Source organism: Mustela nivalis, assembly GCF_964662115.1.
Source record: "Mustela nivalis genome assembly, chromosome: 11".
Classification (NCBI taxonomy): domain Eukaryota; kingdom Metazoa; phylum Chordata; class Mammalia; order Carnivora; family Mustelidae; genus Mustela; species Mustela nivalis.
The window spans coordinates 101511996-101530207 of record NC_139030.1 but is presented as its reverse complement, the minus strand read 5'-3'; the positions used below and the strand labels follow the sequence as shown (position 1 = coordinate 101530207).

The window sequence follows — 18212 nt, the reverse complement described above, 5'->3', positions numbered from 1 at the left end:
CCTTCCCCTGCTCATACTCTCTCTCAACTAAAAACTATTTAAAAAAAAATTTTTTTTTAAGTAATCTCCACACCAAATGTGGGCTGGAACTCATGACCCTGCGCTCAAGAGTCACATGCTGTACTGACTGAGGCAGCCAGGTCCTGCCCTTCTTAAATAACCCTCACTAGCCTCTCGTTTCTATCACCCAACCTCTGCACCTTTCCAGAAGAATTGTCCCTAATTGCTGGTCTCCATTTCTTCCCCTTTCACCAACCCAGTCCAACCTAGCTACTACCACCATTATCATGTCATTAGAAGAGCTTTGGTTTGGACCACCAGAAATTCCTTACTCCTACATCCAATACATATTTTCATCTTTTTGGCCTCTTAGCAGAACCTGTACTGCTGACTGTTCTTTCTTAAAACATGCTTCTCTTAGCTTCTATGACATCATATTCTGGTTTTCTTCTTGGCTGTCTGGCTATTTCCCCTGCCTCTACACGTTTATCTTCTACATGTCACACTTCTAGGCTTAGTTCCTTGGCCTTCAAATCTCACTCCCACCAATGCCTGGTTTTCGTTACAACCTAAATACACAGGGACTGATCTTCTATCTCTAGCCTAGCTCTTTCCCCTGGTTTCTTGTCCTAGGAAAACCCAATTGCCTAGCTAACATCTCCATTTGGAAATCTCAAAAGAGTAAGTCTAAATATAATACAATCAGGAACTCGATCTGTCTCCCCAAAAATGTTTCTCACCTAATTCTCACCAACTCTCTAGTTCTGCAAACCAGACACCAGAAATTATTCTTGACACTTTTCCTTGGTGCTCCTAACCATCCATCAGTTCTTGTCAGTTCTGCCTCCTGGGTGTATCTGAACTCCAACCACTTTTACTCTTCATCATCAGCTCTAACTACTACTATTTTTTTTTTTTTTTAAAGATTTTATTTATTTATTTGACAGACAGAGATCACAAGTAGGCAGAGAGGCAGGCAGAGAGAGAGAGAGAGGAGGAAGCAGGTTCCCTGCTGAGCAGAGAGCCCGATGCGGGACTTGATCCCAGGACCCCGAGATCATGACCTGAGCCGAAGGCAGCGGCTTAACCCACTGAGCCACCCAGGCGCCCCATCTAACTACTACTATTAACACACCTTCCTAGCCGGTCTCTGTGCACGGACATTTAGCAATCCCTACCCCACTCTGCCCCATTCTATTCTCCATACCAGAGCCAGAACAATTTTTTTTTTTAAGGACTTCCCTTAATTTTCAAATAAAGATTAAAATCCTTTCCTTGTCCTAAAAGTAGTGCATGGGCTAGCCCTTACATCTCTTGTCTTTTCAGCCTTGTCCTGGGGCCCACTGGCCTTTATGGTTTTCTCTGACCAGTTAGTTATCTCCTAGTGTCCTTCTAGATCTCAGCTCAGGGGTCGGACAACCAGAATTAACATAACATGTGAACCCAACTTCTTTCAGAACCATGTACTTTTCTGATCATAGGACACCATAGTTAAAGCTTTAGATGTGTCGGATTATTTGACAAATATCTGTCTCCTCCATTAGACTCTAAGCTCTATCAGCAAGGAGTCGGGTTTTTGCTTACCACTGTATGTTAATACTTAGTGCTCCATACAGACCCAGTTAATGAATGTGGTAGAAGGAAGAGGGAAAAGGGAATAATTTCTAAGGGCCTATTACTCTGGACTAGAACCTTTGAAAGGGCTGAGTACTTTCAACTTCATCCTCTTCTGCAGACTCAGATGGCACACTGCCCAGGTGGATCCTTGTGACCCATCCGGAAGCTGCATTTTATTATCAAGGCTGAGTCAAAGGCATACTTGTCCTTAAGTAAACAAGAGAGAAGGTGTTCCTAACATCTATAATGCTGTCATCGAAAACGCTCACCTTCTTTGTCCTTAAAAGCTTGTGGTCCCTAAATTCAGTTAACTGGGCCCGAAGTGTCAGATCACTATTGACCAGGAATGCCTCCCGACACTGCTGGTAAAAATCTTGAAAAGAAAATCCTAGAGAGTTCAAAAGAAGGTGAGAACACAAGTTAGCACCGAAGACATAGCCCCACATATCAAGGAACACACAAAAAGAGTGCTATTGCTATAATATGTCAAAGCAGTCTGTTAAGCATTGCTTTAAAAACAAAACAAAACAAAAACCTCTGGAAGAAGCAAAACTAGAGAACACTTAAGTATTAAACACTGTGGCTTACATTTTAAAGAGAACTGATTGGCTGAAAATACTCATCTGTGACCAAGTAAAACATAAATCTTGTGGGAGCTTTAAACAGCATGAATAAAGTGGACTTTTAAAGAAGGAACTACTAGTAAGTCAAGAGAGCTGTACAAATATTAAAATATTTGTCTAAATGAACACATTATTTTTATCCAAGGGGAAGAAAATCTGCTAAGATGCCCAGCATATGAAATATATATAATTGGTAGACACATGTCCACAGCTGCCATAGGAACTTAGGAAATTTTACACAGGAACAGTAAAAATGGGCCAGACATGTCTTTCAAAGTGCCCTGGCCAGCAGCCTACTCAGCAGCGTCTCTGTGGCGTTCTTCAAAATGTGCCATGTGGCAGACAAATTGATCCCAGAGCAAACCATTTATTGGCTCCTGTGAAACACTGCAGTGCTATTATTAGATTCCAGAAAAAAGGAATTTATGGGGTGAAACAAAAGTCACACACAATTTAATATCATAAATATTAGATACCAATGTAAGAAGGGTTATCCTGGTTATCCAGCTGATACTTTATCAGTAGCCTGAAAATCCCCCTAAGGGGAAAAACAAAACAAAACAAAACAAAAAATTAAAATCCAGAATGTTAACATCAAAAGAGAACAGTAAAACAGACAAAGATAATGTGAACTATTTGGTTTAAACTTTTTGTATTTTCTTCTCTTCCCCTCTCCAGGGAACAGCCTATCCTGGCCTACTTAAAAAGGAGAAACTTTAAAAAATTTCCTTTTAAGGAAAATCTCAGAATTTTTTTAAGGCTATAAGTTGTTCAAGTGAGAAAATGTGGAATATATAATAAAATGTACAGAGAAAAATACTAATGCCATAACCCTAAAATAACATCCACTAACATTTGATGTAGAAATCATATTTGTGTTCTATCTTTTCAAATCTTTGTGGAATGAAGTAGGGTGGAAACACATTAATTCATGCATTTATGTATAGTATACACCATTTTATATCTTACCTTCTACTTACTAATTTTCCATTATTAAAAAGTCTTCCTAAAATTTTCATATCAATTTCTACAAAGTGGAATTACAGGGCTGAAAGCATGCTACACTAAGATTTCCAGGAGTCCTTTGGTGTGGCAGAAACTTTAAGCCTTTATATTTACATTTTTAAGATAATCTAGACAATAATTACTATCAGCATATTTGGATCAGCTGAATGGCCACATTACAACTAGATACTGCCAGTGACTCCGCAGCTAAATGTTGGTTAAAGTTTTTGATCACATTCATACCAAGAAAAGACTACGTGATATTGGAGTTTGCAGAATGAAACAAAATTTCATAGTTTAAAAAAAAAGCAGTGGAGGCTAGTACGCAGACATTTAGGGTATGCCAAACTACAACTACTCGCATTAGAGCAGTCAGAGTCCTCTCTAATGTCGAGAGTACTCAGGCTGCACGGATTCCCAACTTCCCACATAGCAGCTTGCATAGTCCGTTAACAGTAAGCACAGTTAAGACTGAATGAGACTTTTTCTGTGCAATTCTATAGAAATTTTGATTACTAATTTAATGCACATTTCAATATTAATGCAAGGCTAATCTTCAGGTATAAAAAGCAGCTATATAATAGAGTAAAAAAACTGATCATTAAAGTGTGAAAAGGGGATGCCTGGGTGGCTCGGTGGGTTAAAGCCTCTGCCTTCGGCTCAGGTCATGATCTCAGGGTCCTGGGATCGAGCCCCACATTGGGCTCTCTGCTCAGCAGGGAGCCTGCTTCCCCCCCTCTCTCTGCCTACTTATAATCTCTCTCTGTGTCAAATAAATAAATAAAATTTTTTAAAAAAATGTGAAAAATCTTGTACCATTTGACTAGAAGTGTCATTGCTCTTGGGAGGAAAAAAAAAGACTTCACTAGTCTCACCTGCTTCTTTAAGAAACTTAAAACACAATAAAAATCATCGATGTTTGGATTAATTTATAGGTCTAATACATTCTAACTTGTGAGGAGTTAGTTACACTACCTTTATAATATTCAGTCCACTCATCTAAGAACACAGTATTTTTCTTCATCTTTTCAAATTTTAGTAATTCTCAACAGGGCTTGTTTTTAAACAATTCATCTTGTTAACTGTTCTAGAATTCTGTGCTTGGGAGGGGAGAATCTACTACTCAAAGCCTTTTTCAACAGGTTAATTATCATGCCCTTTATGTTTTGCCAGTTTATGCTATATCCAGCTTTTCTTAACTTTTATTAATTCAGATACTCCTCTAGGTGAGGCTGCTGAAAGGGCTTCACTGGAAACATTACAGAGATGTTTAAAACCAAGAGTTTGGGAAGTCAGGCAGATTCGGATCAAAATCTCTGTACCCTTTGCTATCTACCGTATAGTGGTGGTGAGGATCAAAGGAGTTATTTTATGTCAACGGCCCTATGTCTGTATCACAGTGTTCAATATATAATTAAAAATAACCATCAGATTGAAGTAAAACCCATCAAAATTCTTTTTCCTCCACAATGACCATTATCTTGAGATGCTCTTATTTAGAAATATAAAAACCAAGAAAAAAAATGCTGACATTACTGTTAAGGAGTCTGCCTGTTGCATAACCCAGTACTGGCAACTATTTTTTACTCTCTTAATCCTACAAACTAAGTAGAGACTTTAAGATTTTTTTTTTTTTTTTTTTTTTTTTTATTTATTTATTTGAGAGAGAGAGAGAGAGAGACAGTGAGAGAGAGCATGAGCGAGGAGAAGGTCAGAGGGAGAAGCAGACTCCCCATGGAGCTGGGAGCCCGATGCGGGACTCGATCCCGGGACTCCGGGATCACGACCTGAGCTGAAGGCAGTCGTCCAACCAACTGAGCCACCCAGGCGTCCCTAGTAGAGACTTTAGAATTTTAGAATTGCCATTAAAACCTACTCATGAAAATCATATGTAGATTTTTTTTAGAAAAATAGAGTTTTCATTCTTACCTTGCATTAGGGGTAAGGCTTCGTAAGACATGAATTAGGGAACTAAGTGGTAACGATCCAGATTGTTTAACCAAAAGAGAATTCTCATAGGAGGTTTCTTCAGTATAAGGACTATATGTAGTAGTTTCATACCAGAGCCAGTTATAAAGACTCTGCTTTGCATGATCCCACACTATAGCATGTGATTAAAGGAAACAGAAGTTACTAATTAGTATCATATTATCATGTTACTGGAGTCCACTCTAGGAAAGAAAATGTTAAATAAAAAATGAACCCTGGGGGCGTGGGCGCGGCTCAGTGGGTTAAGCCTCTGCCTTTAGCTCAGGTCATGATCCCAGGGTCCTGGGATGGAGCCCCACATTGGGCTCTCTGCTCAGCAGGAAGTCTGCTTCCCCCGCTCTCTCTGCCTGCCTCTCTGCCTACTTGTGATCTCTCTCTGTCAAATAAAATCTTTAAAAAATAAAATCTTTTAAAAATCCTGAAAATTTTTCATTTTTTTCCATTTCCCCATCCATATCAGTACCTCACAACCTAATTTCATTGTCAACCAACATATGGATTTTTATTTGTCTATTAACTACAGTTTAAAATATATTAGTGTTACCAGGGCATAGGGATTTTCACAAAGTCTCAGAATTAAATGCATAAAATAAATGTTGCAATACCACAAAGAGTAGAAAGAGACCAAAATAATAGTTGGGCTGCTTCTTCTCTTCATGAAACTTCAGGTGTAAAACATCCCCTTTAGAATCTGAATTTTTTTCCCCAAGAATTATGTTCTGAATCAGACTGAGGACACTTTTTTACTTTTAGCAATCTGTGACCTTATGCATGCAACAAAAGAAAAAGTGAAAAACAATAAAAATGTTATGATTTACAACATTAAGAAATTTCTTAAGACTGATATCCTGAGGGACGCCTGGGTGGCTCAGTTGGTTAAGCTGCTGCCTTCGGCTCAGGTCATGATCTCAGCGTCCTGGGATCAAGACCCACATTGGGTTCCTTGCTCAGCGGGGAGTCTGCTTCTCTCTCTACCTCTGCTGCCACTTTGCCTGCTTGTGCTCTCTCTTTCTCTCTCTCTCTCTGACAAATAAACAAATAAAATCTAAAAAAAAAACAAAGATTGATATCCTGAGAAAGAAAAATGGTAATACTTACTGAGAGGGGCATTGAGGTGATCGATAGATGCTATAAGGTATATGTTACGTAAAGAGGACAACTGTCCAATAATCTGCTGGCTTTTGTCTCCTCTCAACATTTGGCTATCCAAATTGTGGATGAGAAGGAAGAGTTCCAAAGAAGAATCTAAAAGGAAAGACTATTCAATTATTATTTATAAGGAGTATTTGTAAAGTCCTTAACCACACACAATGCCTGTGTATTAAAAGATGTGTCACAGTGTACGGGACAAAGTAACTATTGCATAGAGATATGTACTTTATTTGAGAAGATCACAGTTTCTCAAAAGAGGCAACTAGTTATTGAAGTCTTAAGGAAATTCACTGAAAATCAGTCGGGACTGAATGTTAAGTGGAATGGTTAGCACCCGAATCAGCCCATCAAGCAGTTCCAGTAAGGCTCAGGAAATAAGGCCCCAGGCATTTGGGGCTGGAGGTCAACCTGTACACGTTGCATTGCAGGGCGGGAGGGGAGAGGGGGCACACACACACCAAAAGTTCTCTCTGTGCATTAAGAGACAGAAAACCCTGATTATCACAAAAGCCAAAGAAGACAAAAAAGGGGTGGGGGTGGAATTTAGGATACTGCTCAAGGCATCAGGAAAGTCAGAGAGGTAAAAATATGTCTTAAAGGTCAGTGAAGGCAGCACTCGGAGGATGGAACTGTCGAAACCGTTAAACACTTGCAGAGACCAAGACAGAAGGAGGGTGAGCCAAGGCCACCTGTGTTTAGTAAGAAAACTACAGGTGATCTTCAAGCATACAGTTCAGGTAGCACAGAAGTAAGAAGTTAAGAAAAAAGTAGAAGCGGGATATGTCTTCAAAAAATCTGAAATCATTGAACTAGGAAAAATCAAATAGTGTGGAAGGGTAGTAGAATCAGGTAAACTTCTTCTTATGCTGGAAGAAGTCCTAAACATGTTCAAAAGCCACTGACAAGTCTCTCCAAAGTTGTTAAGAAACAGGACATAATGGAGGATGAGCCTTTTCGAGAGAGTAAATTTTTCTCTCACTGGGGCTAGAGGGACAAGAGAGACAATATAGCAACAAAGACTCTGACAACATTTTGAAAGTCAAGATGCCACCATAATCAATAGTATCTAAATTATATATAAACATATTTCTATTTTAAAATTGAATTATACTTAAATGTTGATATATTTACATTTATATCATATGTATACTACATAATTCTGAATTATGTAATTATATATTCAAATTATAAACCCATATGTAAAAAACTTTTATATACCTTATATAATTACAATTTATGTAATTACAAGTATGTTTTATAGAAACAATATATAAAACAGGCATTACATATGAACAGGCACCTATTTTCTTTTTTTTTTTTTTTAGGCACCTATTTTCATAAGCACATAAACAATATCAAAATTCTCCGTCATATCAATTATTACTTTTTCTTTCCTTTTTTAAGTAGATTCCATGCCCGGCGTGAAGCCTAATGTAGGGCTTAAACTCATCATCTCTGAGATTGAGACCTGAGCTGATACCAAGAGTTAGACACTTAACTGAGCCAATTAGCTGAGTCACCAGGCACCCCACTCCTTTTCATTCTTTTGTGGCTAAGAGGCAACTGTTGGATCCTAAATAATTTTATTTTAAATGTTTTGATATGCTCACATAGCCAAAACGTTCACACCAAAGGAAAAACAATAATGTTTCTTTTCATTCCACAGATTTTAGTGTATGAAACTGTTCAAATGCAATGATATTTACTCCAAATAAAGAGATAAAAATGTTTCATAAAAACAGTAAACAAGGGGCGCCTGGGTGGCTCAGTGGGTTAAGCCTCTATCTTCGGCTCAGGTCATGATCCCAGGGGCCTGGGATCGAGTCCCGCATGGGGCTCTCTGCTCAGCAGGGAGCCTGCTTCTCCTCATCTCTCTCTCTGTCTGTCTCTCTGCCAATTTGTGATCTCTCTCTGTCAAATAAATAAATAAAATCTTAAAAAAAAAAAAACAAAAAACAGTAAACAAGGGCGCCTGGGTGGCTCAGTGGGTTAAGCCGCTGCTTTCGGCTCAGGGTCCTGGGATCGAGTCCCACATCCGGCTCTCTGCTCAGCAGGGAGTCTGCTTCCCTCTCTCTCTCTGCCTGCCTCTCTGCCTACTTGTGATCTCTCTCTGTCAAATAAATAAATAAAATCTTTAAAAAAATAGTAAACATTAAAAAACAAAACAAAACAAAAATAGTAAACAATATAAAAATACTAAAGATGCATCTATCACCTGGGGGCATTTCACATGGACCAAGTAAAACCTGAGAACTACTTTGAAATAACAGGCTTTGGGTTATACAAACTTAGGGTAGTACAAGCAATTCTTTCCTGTCAGGCATTAGTGAAGTTCAAAGAAAAACTTCACAGAAAGGACAAATTATTTCAGAGAAACCTAATCAGCACTGAGAGAAGTATTATTATTGAAATAACCCACATTTTTGGATACAATAATACAGATATTCCTTGGTTTCAGATGGGGATATGTTCCAAAAAACCCATCCTAACTTGAAAATAAAAGTCAAAAATATATTTAATACACTCAACCTACCAAACATCATAGCTTAGCCTGGCCTATCTTAACTGTACTCAGAACTCTTACGTTGGCCTACAGCTAGGCAAAAACACGAAGCCTATTTTACAATAGTGTTGAAAGTCCCATGTCATTTATTTATTGAATACTGTACTGAAATTAAAAAAGAGGATGGTTGTATGGGTACAGAATAGTTACAAGCTTATTGGTTATTTACTTCCATGGTCGTGTGGCTGACTGGGAGCCTTGGCTCTCTGTCACTCCCCAGCATCACAAGAAGAGTATAGTACCACATATCGCTAGCCCAGGAAAAGATCAAAATTCAAAATTGGAAGTATGGTTTCTAGTGAATGTATACTGCTTTTCCACCATCACAAAGTCAAAAAATGGTATGTCAATCCTTTTTAAGTTGGGGACCATCTATCTGTACACGAATAAGCAGACGTGTACGCTTAGCTTCACCCTAAAACTAGAGCATCTACTTCATGTTACCTTCTTTAAATTTGTTTACTATCCAGTCTAGCTGATCCAAGGCACTGCGGAAAGTACCCGTGTGATCCAGGACTTCTTCTGTTACAGAATTCAGGATCTATGTCATAAAAGTGCAAGAGGTACATCAATTACTACTTATTCTGTCATATAGGATAAATACAACTAAGAAATCAATCCTTTTTTATAAATTAAAAATGCATTTAGATTTCCCATCAAGTCTGAAAAACCACTTAAAAATCCTACTAGTGCTTAAGTATATCTAATTCATTTTTTGGCCCAAGTTATAGCTAAAACAGAACATGGGAGAACAATAAAGATGTACAGGTAAGAGGGCAGAAAAAATATCACCCCCCATCAATATGGCAAACGTTAGAATACCACAGAGCTATCAAAGAAAACAGGATACAAACATTAAAAAGGCACTTTTAAAAAGGAATACTGCACTGGTTAATATCCAGCACCAAAAGGTTTAGTTTTCAAATGATGAAGAGACACAAATGATCTATATTAAATGCATTATAAAACTACAAACTATTACTTATATTATTGCTTTCAGAGTAGCAAAGTGACAAAAAAGTATAGTAAAACTAAAGTCTTCCATAATACTGTCTTTCAGAGAAGTACAGTTGATACTTAGTATAGGAAACAACGTAACATTCCTCTAAGATTTAATACATTTATCAGTTACAAAGTACAAAATTCAGAGATGAGGATTCAAAGCTAGAACCCTGAGTCCAAACACATGATCTCAAGCACTATGCAATCCTACTACTGTAAAGGCTAAAAAAATTTGAACATGCGGGAAGAGAAGCACCTCATTCATGTGGGGGTACAGACAGGCAGGGATATAATGTTGCTCCTTTTAACATTTTTGAAACTTACTGATTTCACACTTATTCCAGGAAAGAAGCCATTGATGACAACATGAATGGAATCTTGCAGCACACTGGTTCGAAACCTTTCTAGTAAATCTCTCTTAGAACCCAAACCATAAAGCACAATGTTGAACCCCAGGCTGTTAGGAAAGATAGCATTCATGACATTAAAGTTCGGTAGCTCTTAATTTTTTATAATCAACTAGTTTCTTTAAGTCGATGAAGAACATGGAAAGGACTAGGGTGACTGAGTAACTACACCGATTCCCAGTTTATACACGGGAGAAGCACAGCTTTACTGTGTACACGCCACACTTCAGTTCCAGCTTTGGGAGCTTTCTTTCCAGCTCTTTATTACCTTTCAGGTGATCACTGGCTGGAGGCAAGGGAGAACAGCAGGGACAAGGCACTAACCGTTCCACAGGCTGAAGCAGAGTTTTAATTGATAGATTAAACAGGAAAGGTTAGCGGAGGCCAGGCCACAAAGGTCTTGTTAAGTCAACTAAGACATTAAGTAGACTTGATTTCAAGGACAATGACCATTTAAAAGCAACTACTCAGGTGTTAACGGAAATGTTCTAAGTAGGAAAGTAACATGATATTTTCCGGAAGACAGTGCTGGCTGAACGGGGGAATGGACAGGAGAGACAGACTGCCAAAGACTATGGACTTGAATTAGGTATTATGGAGAAAAATCATAGTTGTCAGGAGCTTCACATGTCCAGTCAACAGGATTTGGAGTGGTTAGATGTGGAAAGTGATGGAAAGGGAGTATTTCAAAATAACTTTTTTTTGGCATCGGCAACTACATGAATGGCGTGACATTCATTGTGCCAGGCTGCTGGGGCAGGTGGGAATGATGGGTTTAAGAGGAATTAAATTTTATGTATACTGAATTATTTACAGGACATCCACTTGGAAACCTCCAACATACACTGAGATACCTTTATCTGCTGCTGCGGAGTGATACCTGGGCTGGGCCAGAGACACAACTATGGGAGTTTTTCACTGCGAAAAGCAACCAAAGCCAAGAGAGTGAGAAGATCCAGAACACCAAGCACTACGGGTCAAGCTAAAGATCGACTCCATGACTGTTCATAGAGGTCAGTCGGGAACAGTATTTGCGTGATACCCTGTAGCAACGCAGGGGAGTCTACAAATAGAAGAAAAGCAATGACCCCCACGCACAGATCAGCAAGGTAGCAGCAGCTTTAAAAAGCGGAATTCAGAGAGTTGGCAGTTCTGCTGAAGTAGCTGACTGAGGTCTAGGCTGGGAAGCGAAGCTGAACAAGTTATTGGAGCTGACTTATTAGAAGGAGGAAGTGGTCTGTGGGAGATGGGATCAGAGCGAAGAGTTACTTTACAAATCTATAACGAACAGATCTATAAACACTTACTGGGAGAAGCTGAGGACCTAGCAGGAAGACAAGCATGACCCTTTGATGTATTATTGGCAAAAGAAAATCAGGATCAATTGGGAAAATTGTGTCGATTTCTGTTTTGACTGCTCGGTGGACCTGCCTTCTTACTTATTCCAGTGACCATGTAACCGTGAGTATACGCTTACAATCGCACACTTTTTTTTTTTTAAATATAATTTTTTATTTTTTATAAACATATATTTTTATCCCCAGGGGTACAGGTCTGTGAATCACCAGGTTTACACACTTCACAGCACTCACCAAAGCACATACCCTCCCCAATGTACAATCGCACACTTTTTAAGCACTTCCTTATACTAAGATCCTTTTTAATAAAAGTATAAAAGTAATTATAGCAAAAAAAAAAGTTTTAATAATTCCTCTAGTTATTTTAATGGGAATTTAAATTTTAACATGAAGTATGTGAAAAATGGTAAAATTGAAAAACTATTCTAAGAAACAATTTTCAAATGGTAAAGTAATGTTTATAGGACAGATATCATAAAATTCTGAAGATCTATAGTACATGAAAATAGAATGAGATCAAAATAAATATTATATCCTTTTTAGGAACTTTGCTGTAGAAAACTGGACTTAAATGTAACTGATATCAATCTTGACAAATTAGATTTTCAAATACTTAGGTAAGTAGTAATTAGTAATTAATAATTAGTAATTAACTCCTTAGGAATTCTAAGTTATTTAACCATTGGCTTTCGCATCTGATAAATTTAGACACATTTCTTAAAAACTAGAATTTGAGATGAGTCATATAATATGAAATTTCTACATGAGTCATAAAATTAGGAAAAATACCCATTTTTTCAAATTTTTGTATATAAGAAGTATATCAAGTTGATTGCAAAAAGAAAATTCAGTGTTAAACTGCTTTAACACAGACATATAAATATGTTATTTTACAAGGGTATGAAATGTTGATAGTACATACCGTAACTGCAACATCCACTTATGAAATAATTGTTCATATTGTTGATTTAGTTGTTTAAGTTCAGCAGAAAAGGAAGGAGAAACTTTGCCCAATAAGTTACGCAAAGTTTGCTTTAAAAAAAAAAAAGAAAATCATTCTCAAACCATAAACATCAAAAGCAGTCCAAACTAAAAATATTTCACTTGAGGTAGAGGTTAGAAGAGGCCAGTGGTAGAAATATTACTGTAATCAGGTTTCGTAATGAGTGCATTAACGGAATACACATAACATTTCAAGTATGATTTAAGTGTTTTCTTTAAAAAATTTTTTTTTTAGAGAGCATGAGACTGAGAGCAAGAGAGAGCGTGCACGTGAGTGCAGGGGGAGGGGAGGAGGAGAGGGAATAAGAGAATCCCAAGCAGGCCCCCCACCTAGTGCAGAGCACAGTCCAACATGGGGCTCGATCCCATGACCCTGAAATCATGACCGCAGATAAAACCAAGAGCTGGACTCCCAAATGAGCTACCCCAGCACTCCTCTTTTCTTAAAAATTTGTAAGCATCGTTTTCAGTACAAATATATAACAGTAAAGAATTTCTCAAGTTTTGTTTAGAACCATTTCCATGATTATAAATTCCAAATATAAGGCTTTAATTTCTAAAAAGATTATTACCATAAGTAGATGATTAAACCTGCCTCCCAGCTTTTACAACAAATCCAAAGAGATTTTTTTAAAATTTATTTTTAAAGATTTTATTCATTTATTTGACAGAGAGAGAGAGATCACAAGTAGGCAGAGAGGAAGGCAGAGAGAGGGGGAAGAGCCCAATTCGGGCCTCGATCCCAGGACCCTGGGAGCATGACCTGAGCTGAAGGCAGAGGCTTAACCCACTGAGCCACCTAGGCACCCAACCAAACAGATTTTTAAAAACCTACGAATTTGAAGAAATGTGAAAGCTTATGGTAACAGTGAAATATGAATTCTCAGTAAACATTAAAGGTTCTTTATAATTTACCATTATCACTAGTAAAATAAACTTGTATCTTTCTTTCTCTACCAAGAGCTGCTGCTGCTGCTTTTTTTTTTTTAAAGTAGGCTCCACACACAGGATGGGGCTTGAACTCTTGACCCTGAGATCAAGACCTGAGGTTGAGTCAGTAAATCCTGCTCTACTGACTGAGCCACCCAGATGCTTCATTAACATTTAATTTTTAAAAATTTTTATTTATTAAATATCTCTACCCTCAACGAGGGGCTCAAAACAATGATCCCAAGATCAAGAGTCACAAGTGCCAGCCAGGTAAGCCCCAAAGCTTCTTCTAACAAATCCATCTTTGATAAGTACAGCAAAGTTTTGTGTTTTTCTTTCATTTTTTTTTTTTTTTTAAGGTTTTATTTATTTACTTGACAGACACAGGGAGAGAGGGAACACAAGCAGGGGGAGTGGAAGAGGGAGAAGCAGGCTTCCTGCCGAGCAGGGAGCCCCATGCGGGGCTCGATCCCAGGACCCGGGGACCATGACATGAGCCAAAGGCAGACGCTTAACGACTGTGCCATGTAGGTGCCCCTAGATTTTAAGGAAGTGCCTGGGTGGCACAGTGAGATAAGCATCCAACTCTTGATCTCAGGTCGGTTCTTGATCTCAGGGTTGTAAGAGCATGGATAGGACTTAAAATAATAAATGAATGAATGAATAAGATTTTATTTTTAAGTAATCTCCACACCCAATGTGGGACTCAAACTCACAATTCCAAGATAAGAGTCACATGCTCTACTGACTGAGCCAGCCAGATGCCCCAGTATGGCAAAGTTTTTTAAACAATAACGTAAATAAACTACAGAACGTACATTGCCCGGTACCCAAAACTTAGAAATTCATGCTGGTGAATCAAATATAGCTCACTGTCTGAAGAGAAAACTCTAGCAAAAAGCTATATATGCGGGGCGCCTGGGTGGCTTAGTGGGTTAAAGCCTCTGCCTTCGGCTCAGGTCCCCCCTCTCTGCCTGCCTCTCTACTTGTGATCTCTGTCAAATAAATAAAAATAAAATCTTAAAAAAAAAAAAGCTATATATGCATTTTACCTTGGGGCTTCCATTTTCCCATGATTCTATCCCTTAAGTAAAATACTATTTTAATAGTACAGGGTAGAGGTGGTTAGCTATGTCTGCAGCCAGTGCAAGGCCTTCCCTTCCCTCACTGCTGGCAACAGGTATTCCTTTCATTTGAGCTCTTTCGGCATCTCAGTCCTTTGAAACCCTGCTTTGACTCTAGACTCATTCCCCCTTCTCCCATGTTGCTTATATCGAAATAGATGCACTATGCAGATGTTAGTTCCATCTCCTCCCTGAAATAGTTCGGTTTCTTGACATGTTTTCAGTTAGTCTTCGATCTGAGTCTCAATATCAATAAGCCAGCTGACAAAAACAGAAACAATGACATCACATCATGTCTTCTAGGTCACAGCAGCTTATCCTCTATATATCTCTTTTCTGTGTCTGTGAGAAGCCCTGTATACCCTAGAAAACCGCAAAAATTCTAGTTTAAAAATAGTTAAGTCTCCAAGCTCCTGGAGCCAGTAACAATCTCTTCTTGACCCAGAGTATCCACCCCACTCTCTAATGAAAAATTTTCTCACTCAAATAGGTTCTCTCTTCTCTCTGGAGGTGATTAATCAAAACCCTGAGTATAACTGGTATTTTTTATAAACTAAGATACCAGAGCCATAGTATACAGTAACCTTGTTACCTTATGGTACTGAGCAGGTTTGCCGTAATTTCAAGAAGCAGATTCATTCTGCTCTTTGCAAGGTCTGTAACTAAGAGGCCGGTCACAGTCCACTTTATGACCAGTGTGCAGTTCAATGAATATGTGAGTTCAAGAATAACAGAGATTAATGCTGCATGGATATCCAAGAAACTATGGCCCTGATGATTATCATAAATCCTGAAGAAATAATAAAGTACTTAGAGAAAAAATTTCAGTTATGGTATATCAAACAGATTTCAAGTTAACCATTTACCATTTTATATAATGAAGTATCTATCGGGTCACTTTAATTTGTGTTTCATTTTATCAGGACAATAATTCGGTTTGTGTAAATTTACCCTTCAAATTTGTTGTTTATGCAGTGTACTTTTTATTTTTATTTATTTATTTAAAAAGATTTTATTTTTTATTTGACAGAGATCACAAGTAGGCAGAGAGGCAGGCAGAGAGAGGGAGGAAGGGAAGCAGGCTCCCCGCTGAGCAGAGAGCCCGATGCGGGGCTCGATCCCAGGACCCTGAGACCATGACCTGAGCCGAAGGCAGAGGCTTAACCCACTGAGCCACCCAGGCACTCCTGCGGTGTACTTTTTAGTTCACAATTTAAAAAAAATATAGAAGCAACATTCCTTACAACATACCTGATCCAGTTTGGCTCGCTTTAGTTTCTGCAGTGTTCTGTCAGAGGTCAAAACTTTTGAACTGCTATGAGCTTCAAAATATTCTTCTACCAAATCACTCTGAAAGCGGATATAGCAAAATCAATTCTTAGTTTCAGATATTTTTAAAATTCTGAAGAATTTTTAATTTTTTAAAAGATTTTATTTATTGGGGTGGGAGGCGGGTAGAGAGAACAAGCAAGAGCCCAAGAGCCAGGGCAGGGAGAAGCAGACTCCCTGCTGGGCAGGGAGCCTGATGCGGGGCTCGATCCCAGGACCCTGGGATCATGACCTGAGCCTAGAGGCAGACACTTAACCCACTGAGCCACCCAGGCATCCCTAGATATTTGATTTTGTTTTGTTTCGTTTTTAAAGATTTTATTTATTTATTTGACAGAGAGACAATGAGAGAGGGAACACAAGCAGGGGGAGTGGGAGAGGGAGAAGCAGGCTTCCCACGGAGCAGGGATCCCAACGTGAGGCTCAATCCCAGGACCCAGGGTCATGATCTGAGGCAAAGACAAATGCTTAACGACTGAGCCACCCAGGTGCCCCTAGATATTTGTTTTTATCAAAACTAGACTATAACATTAGCATAAAAGAGGATACATGAAATTCTTTATTTGGCTCTATTTTCTTTTTGAAGCAACACCACAGATTAAGGACCAAGGACATCTAATTCTAGTAGTAAAACTGAGTAACTCTTAGGATCATAAAAGTTAAAGAAATGACTAGATGGAAGTAGTCTGTTCACAAAAACGATTCCTAAGTTCCAACATAAAATTTCCATTCGGACTCCTATCGGGACCTTCATTTGCCTTACATAGTTCTAACAAATTCTTTAACAGCTGAAGAACTGGAAATGAGGAAGATATCGGCCATAAAGTAAAAGATCAGCTTACTGTTGCAGTGAAATGGCTCGCTACTTGTTCTGCAGACGTGGGGCAGGACTCACCGCCACGGGGGGGAGAAGGGATGGAAAACCTTTCAAGCAGTATAGGCTTCCTAGACTCCCCGGAATCTTTACACACAGCACCAGGTAATGAGCTTTTTCTCAGGCCACGGCGCTTACAGTATTCTTCTCAACAACTCAACACGACCCACAGCCACTTCACTTACCACTTGTACTGACTTGAATATATCAGCAATGTTATAAAAACAAAACTATCTAAAAAGGTATTCACTGAAAAATCTTGCTTCCAATGATCCAATCAAAATTTATTTAAAAGCTCATTTTTATACAACTGAACTGAGATGTCACCTTTAGCATGTGGCATTGATACATGATTATGAATGCAGACAGGCAAAACAGAAAGTTCGGAAACAGACACAATACAGACGGGCATACTTATGGGAAAGACTAAAAATACAGAAGTAAAGAAAAAAAAATTATGTTGATCCCCCAAATGAATCTCTTTAGGGTAGCTTAGCTTTAAGACAGTACACAATTTTTCTTTAAGGTTAAAGTCTCCACTTACTGTTTTATCTCTTTTCATTTTCTTAGAAGGTGTTTCTTTGCAAACAGGAGCTGACATAGCTCTATTCTGAGATGGACTCTTTTGGCTCATTGTGACTTCGTCAGTGTCCTCTTCACGTTCTTGGGCAACGCCATCATCATCTTCTGAGTTGGAAGCAGAATATTCGCTTTCACTGTCAGAATGAGACCTTGGACCTGGCGGGGGGAAAGCAAGTGGGAACATTTGAGAGTCTGACGAGAGGCAGTAGAGGGTAATGGAAAGAGCGTGGACTTTGAAATAAGAGAATTTCACTCCTGGTTTTGTCATTACTTTCTGATTTCCCCAGAGCTAGTTATTATATAAAGTTTCCTGAGCACCAGTTTCCTCATTTCTCAAATGAAGCTCACAGTGCCTAATTTAATGAACCATTGTGAAGATCACACGGAAAGGTACACACAGCAACTAACAATGCCTGACATCCAGGAACTGTTAATTGTACCTAGTATCGTTTTTTCTTCTTCCTTGCTAATGAACTCTCATTTTGTAAAATGTGGCAATGTGTCTCACCCTAAGGAATAAATCATCATAGTAATTATCTTTTCTTCTGTCAGCTACTTGTTTTCCCAGCCTCTTTTGCAACTAGGATTGGCTATGTAACCCTCTGATCAATGACACTTGAGGTAAAATTACTTGAGGTAAAATAGAAGCTTCTGG

At 38.6% G+C, this 18212-nt stretch overlaps 1 protein-coding gene and 1 long non-coding RNA gene across 4 annotated transcripts in view; one reads left to right on the top strand and one right to left on the bottom strand.

Moving 5' to 3' along the window:
- ORC2 (origin recognition complex subunit 2) overlaps positions 1 to 18212 on the bottom strand; it is a 45990-nt gene that overhangs the window by 2163 nt on the left and 25615 nt on the right. For all 3 annotated transcript variants that reach the window (XM_082688931.1, XM_082688930.1, XM_082688929.1), the window contains exons 9-17: positions 17520 to 17713; positions 16024 to 16122; positions 12639 to 12748; positions 10276 to 10408; positions 9394 to 9490; positions 6333 to 6479; positions 5175 to 5346; positions 2717 to 2778; positions 1887 to 2005 (exon numbers count right to left, since the gene is read on the bottom strand). In XM_082688931.1, the coding sequence (XP_082545057.1) occupies positions 1887 to 2005; positions 2717 to 2778; positions 5175 to 5346; positions 6333 to 6479; positions 9394 to 9490; positions 10276 to 10408; positions 12639 to 12748; positions 16024 to 16122; positions 17520 to 17713 (1133 nt within the window). The remainder of the gene's footprint in view (positions 1 to 1886; positions 2006 to 2716; positions 2779 to 5174; positions 5347 to 6332; positions 6480 to 9393; positions 9491 to 10275; positions 10409 to 12638; positions 12749 to 16023; positions 16123 to 17519; positions 17714 to 18212) is intronic.
- LOC309843427 lies at positions 10418 to 17626 on the top strand. Its single transcript, XR_014300139.1, has 3 exons — positions 10418 to 11819; positions 16890 to 17080; positions 17546 to 17626. It is a non-coding gene; the product is annotated as an uncharacterized lncRNA (long non-coding RNA).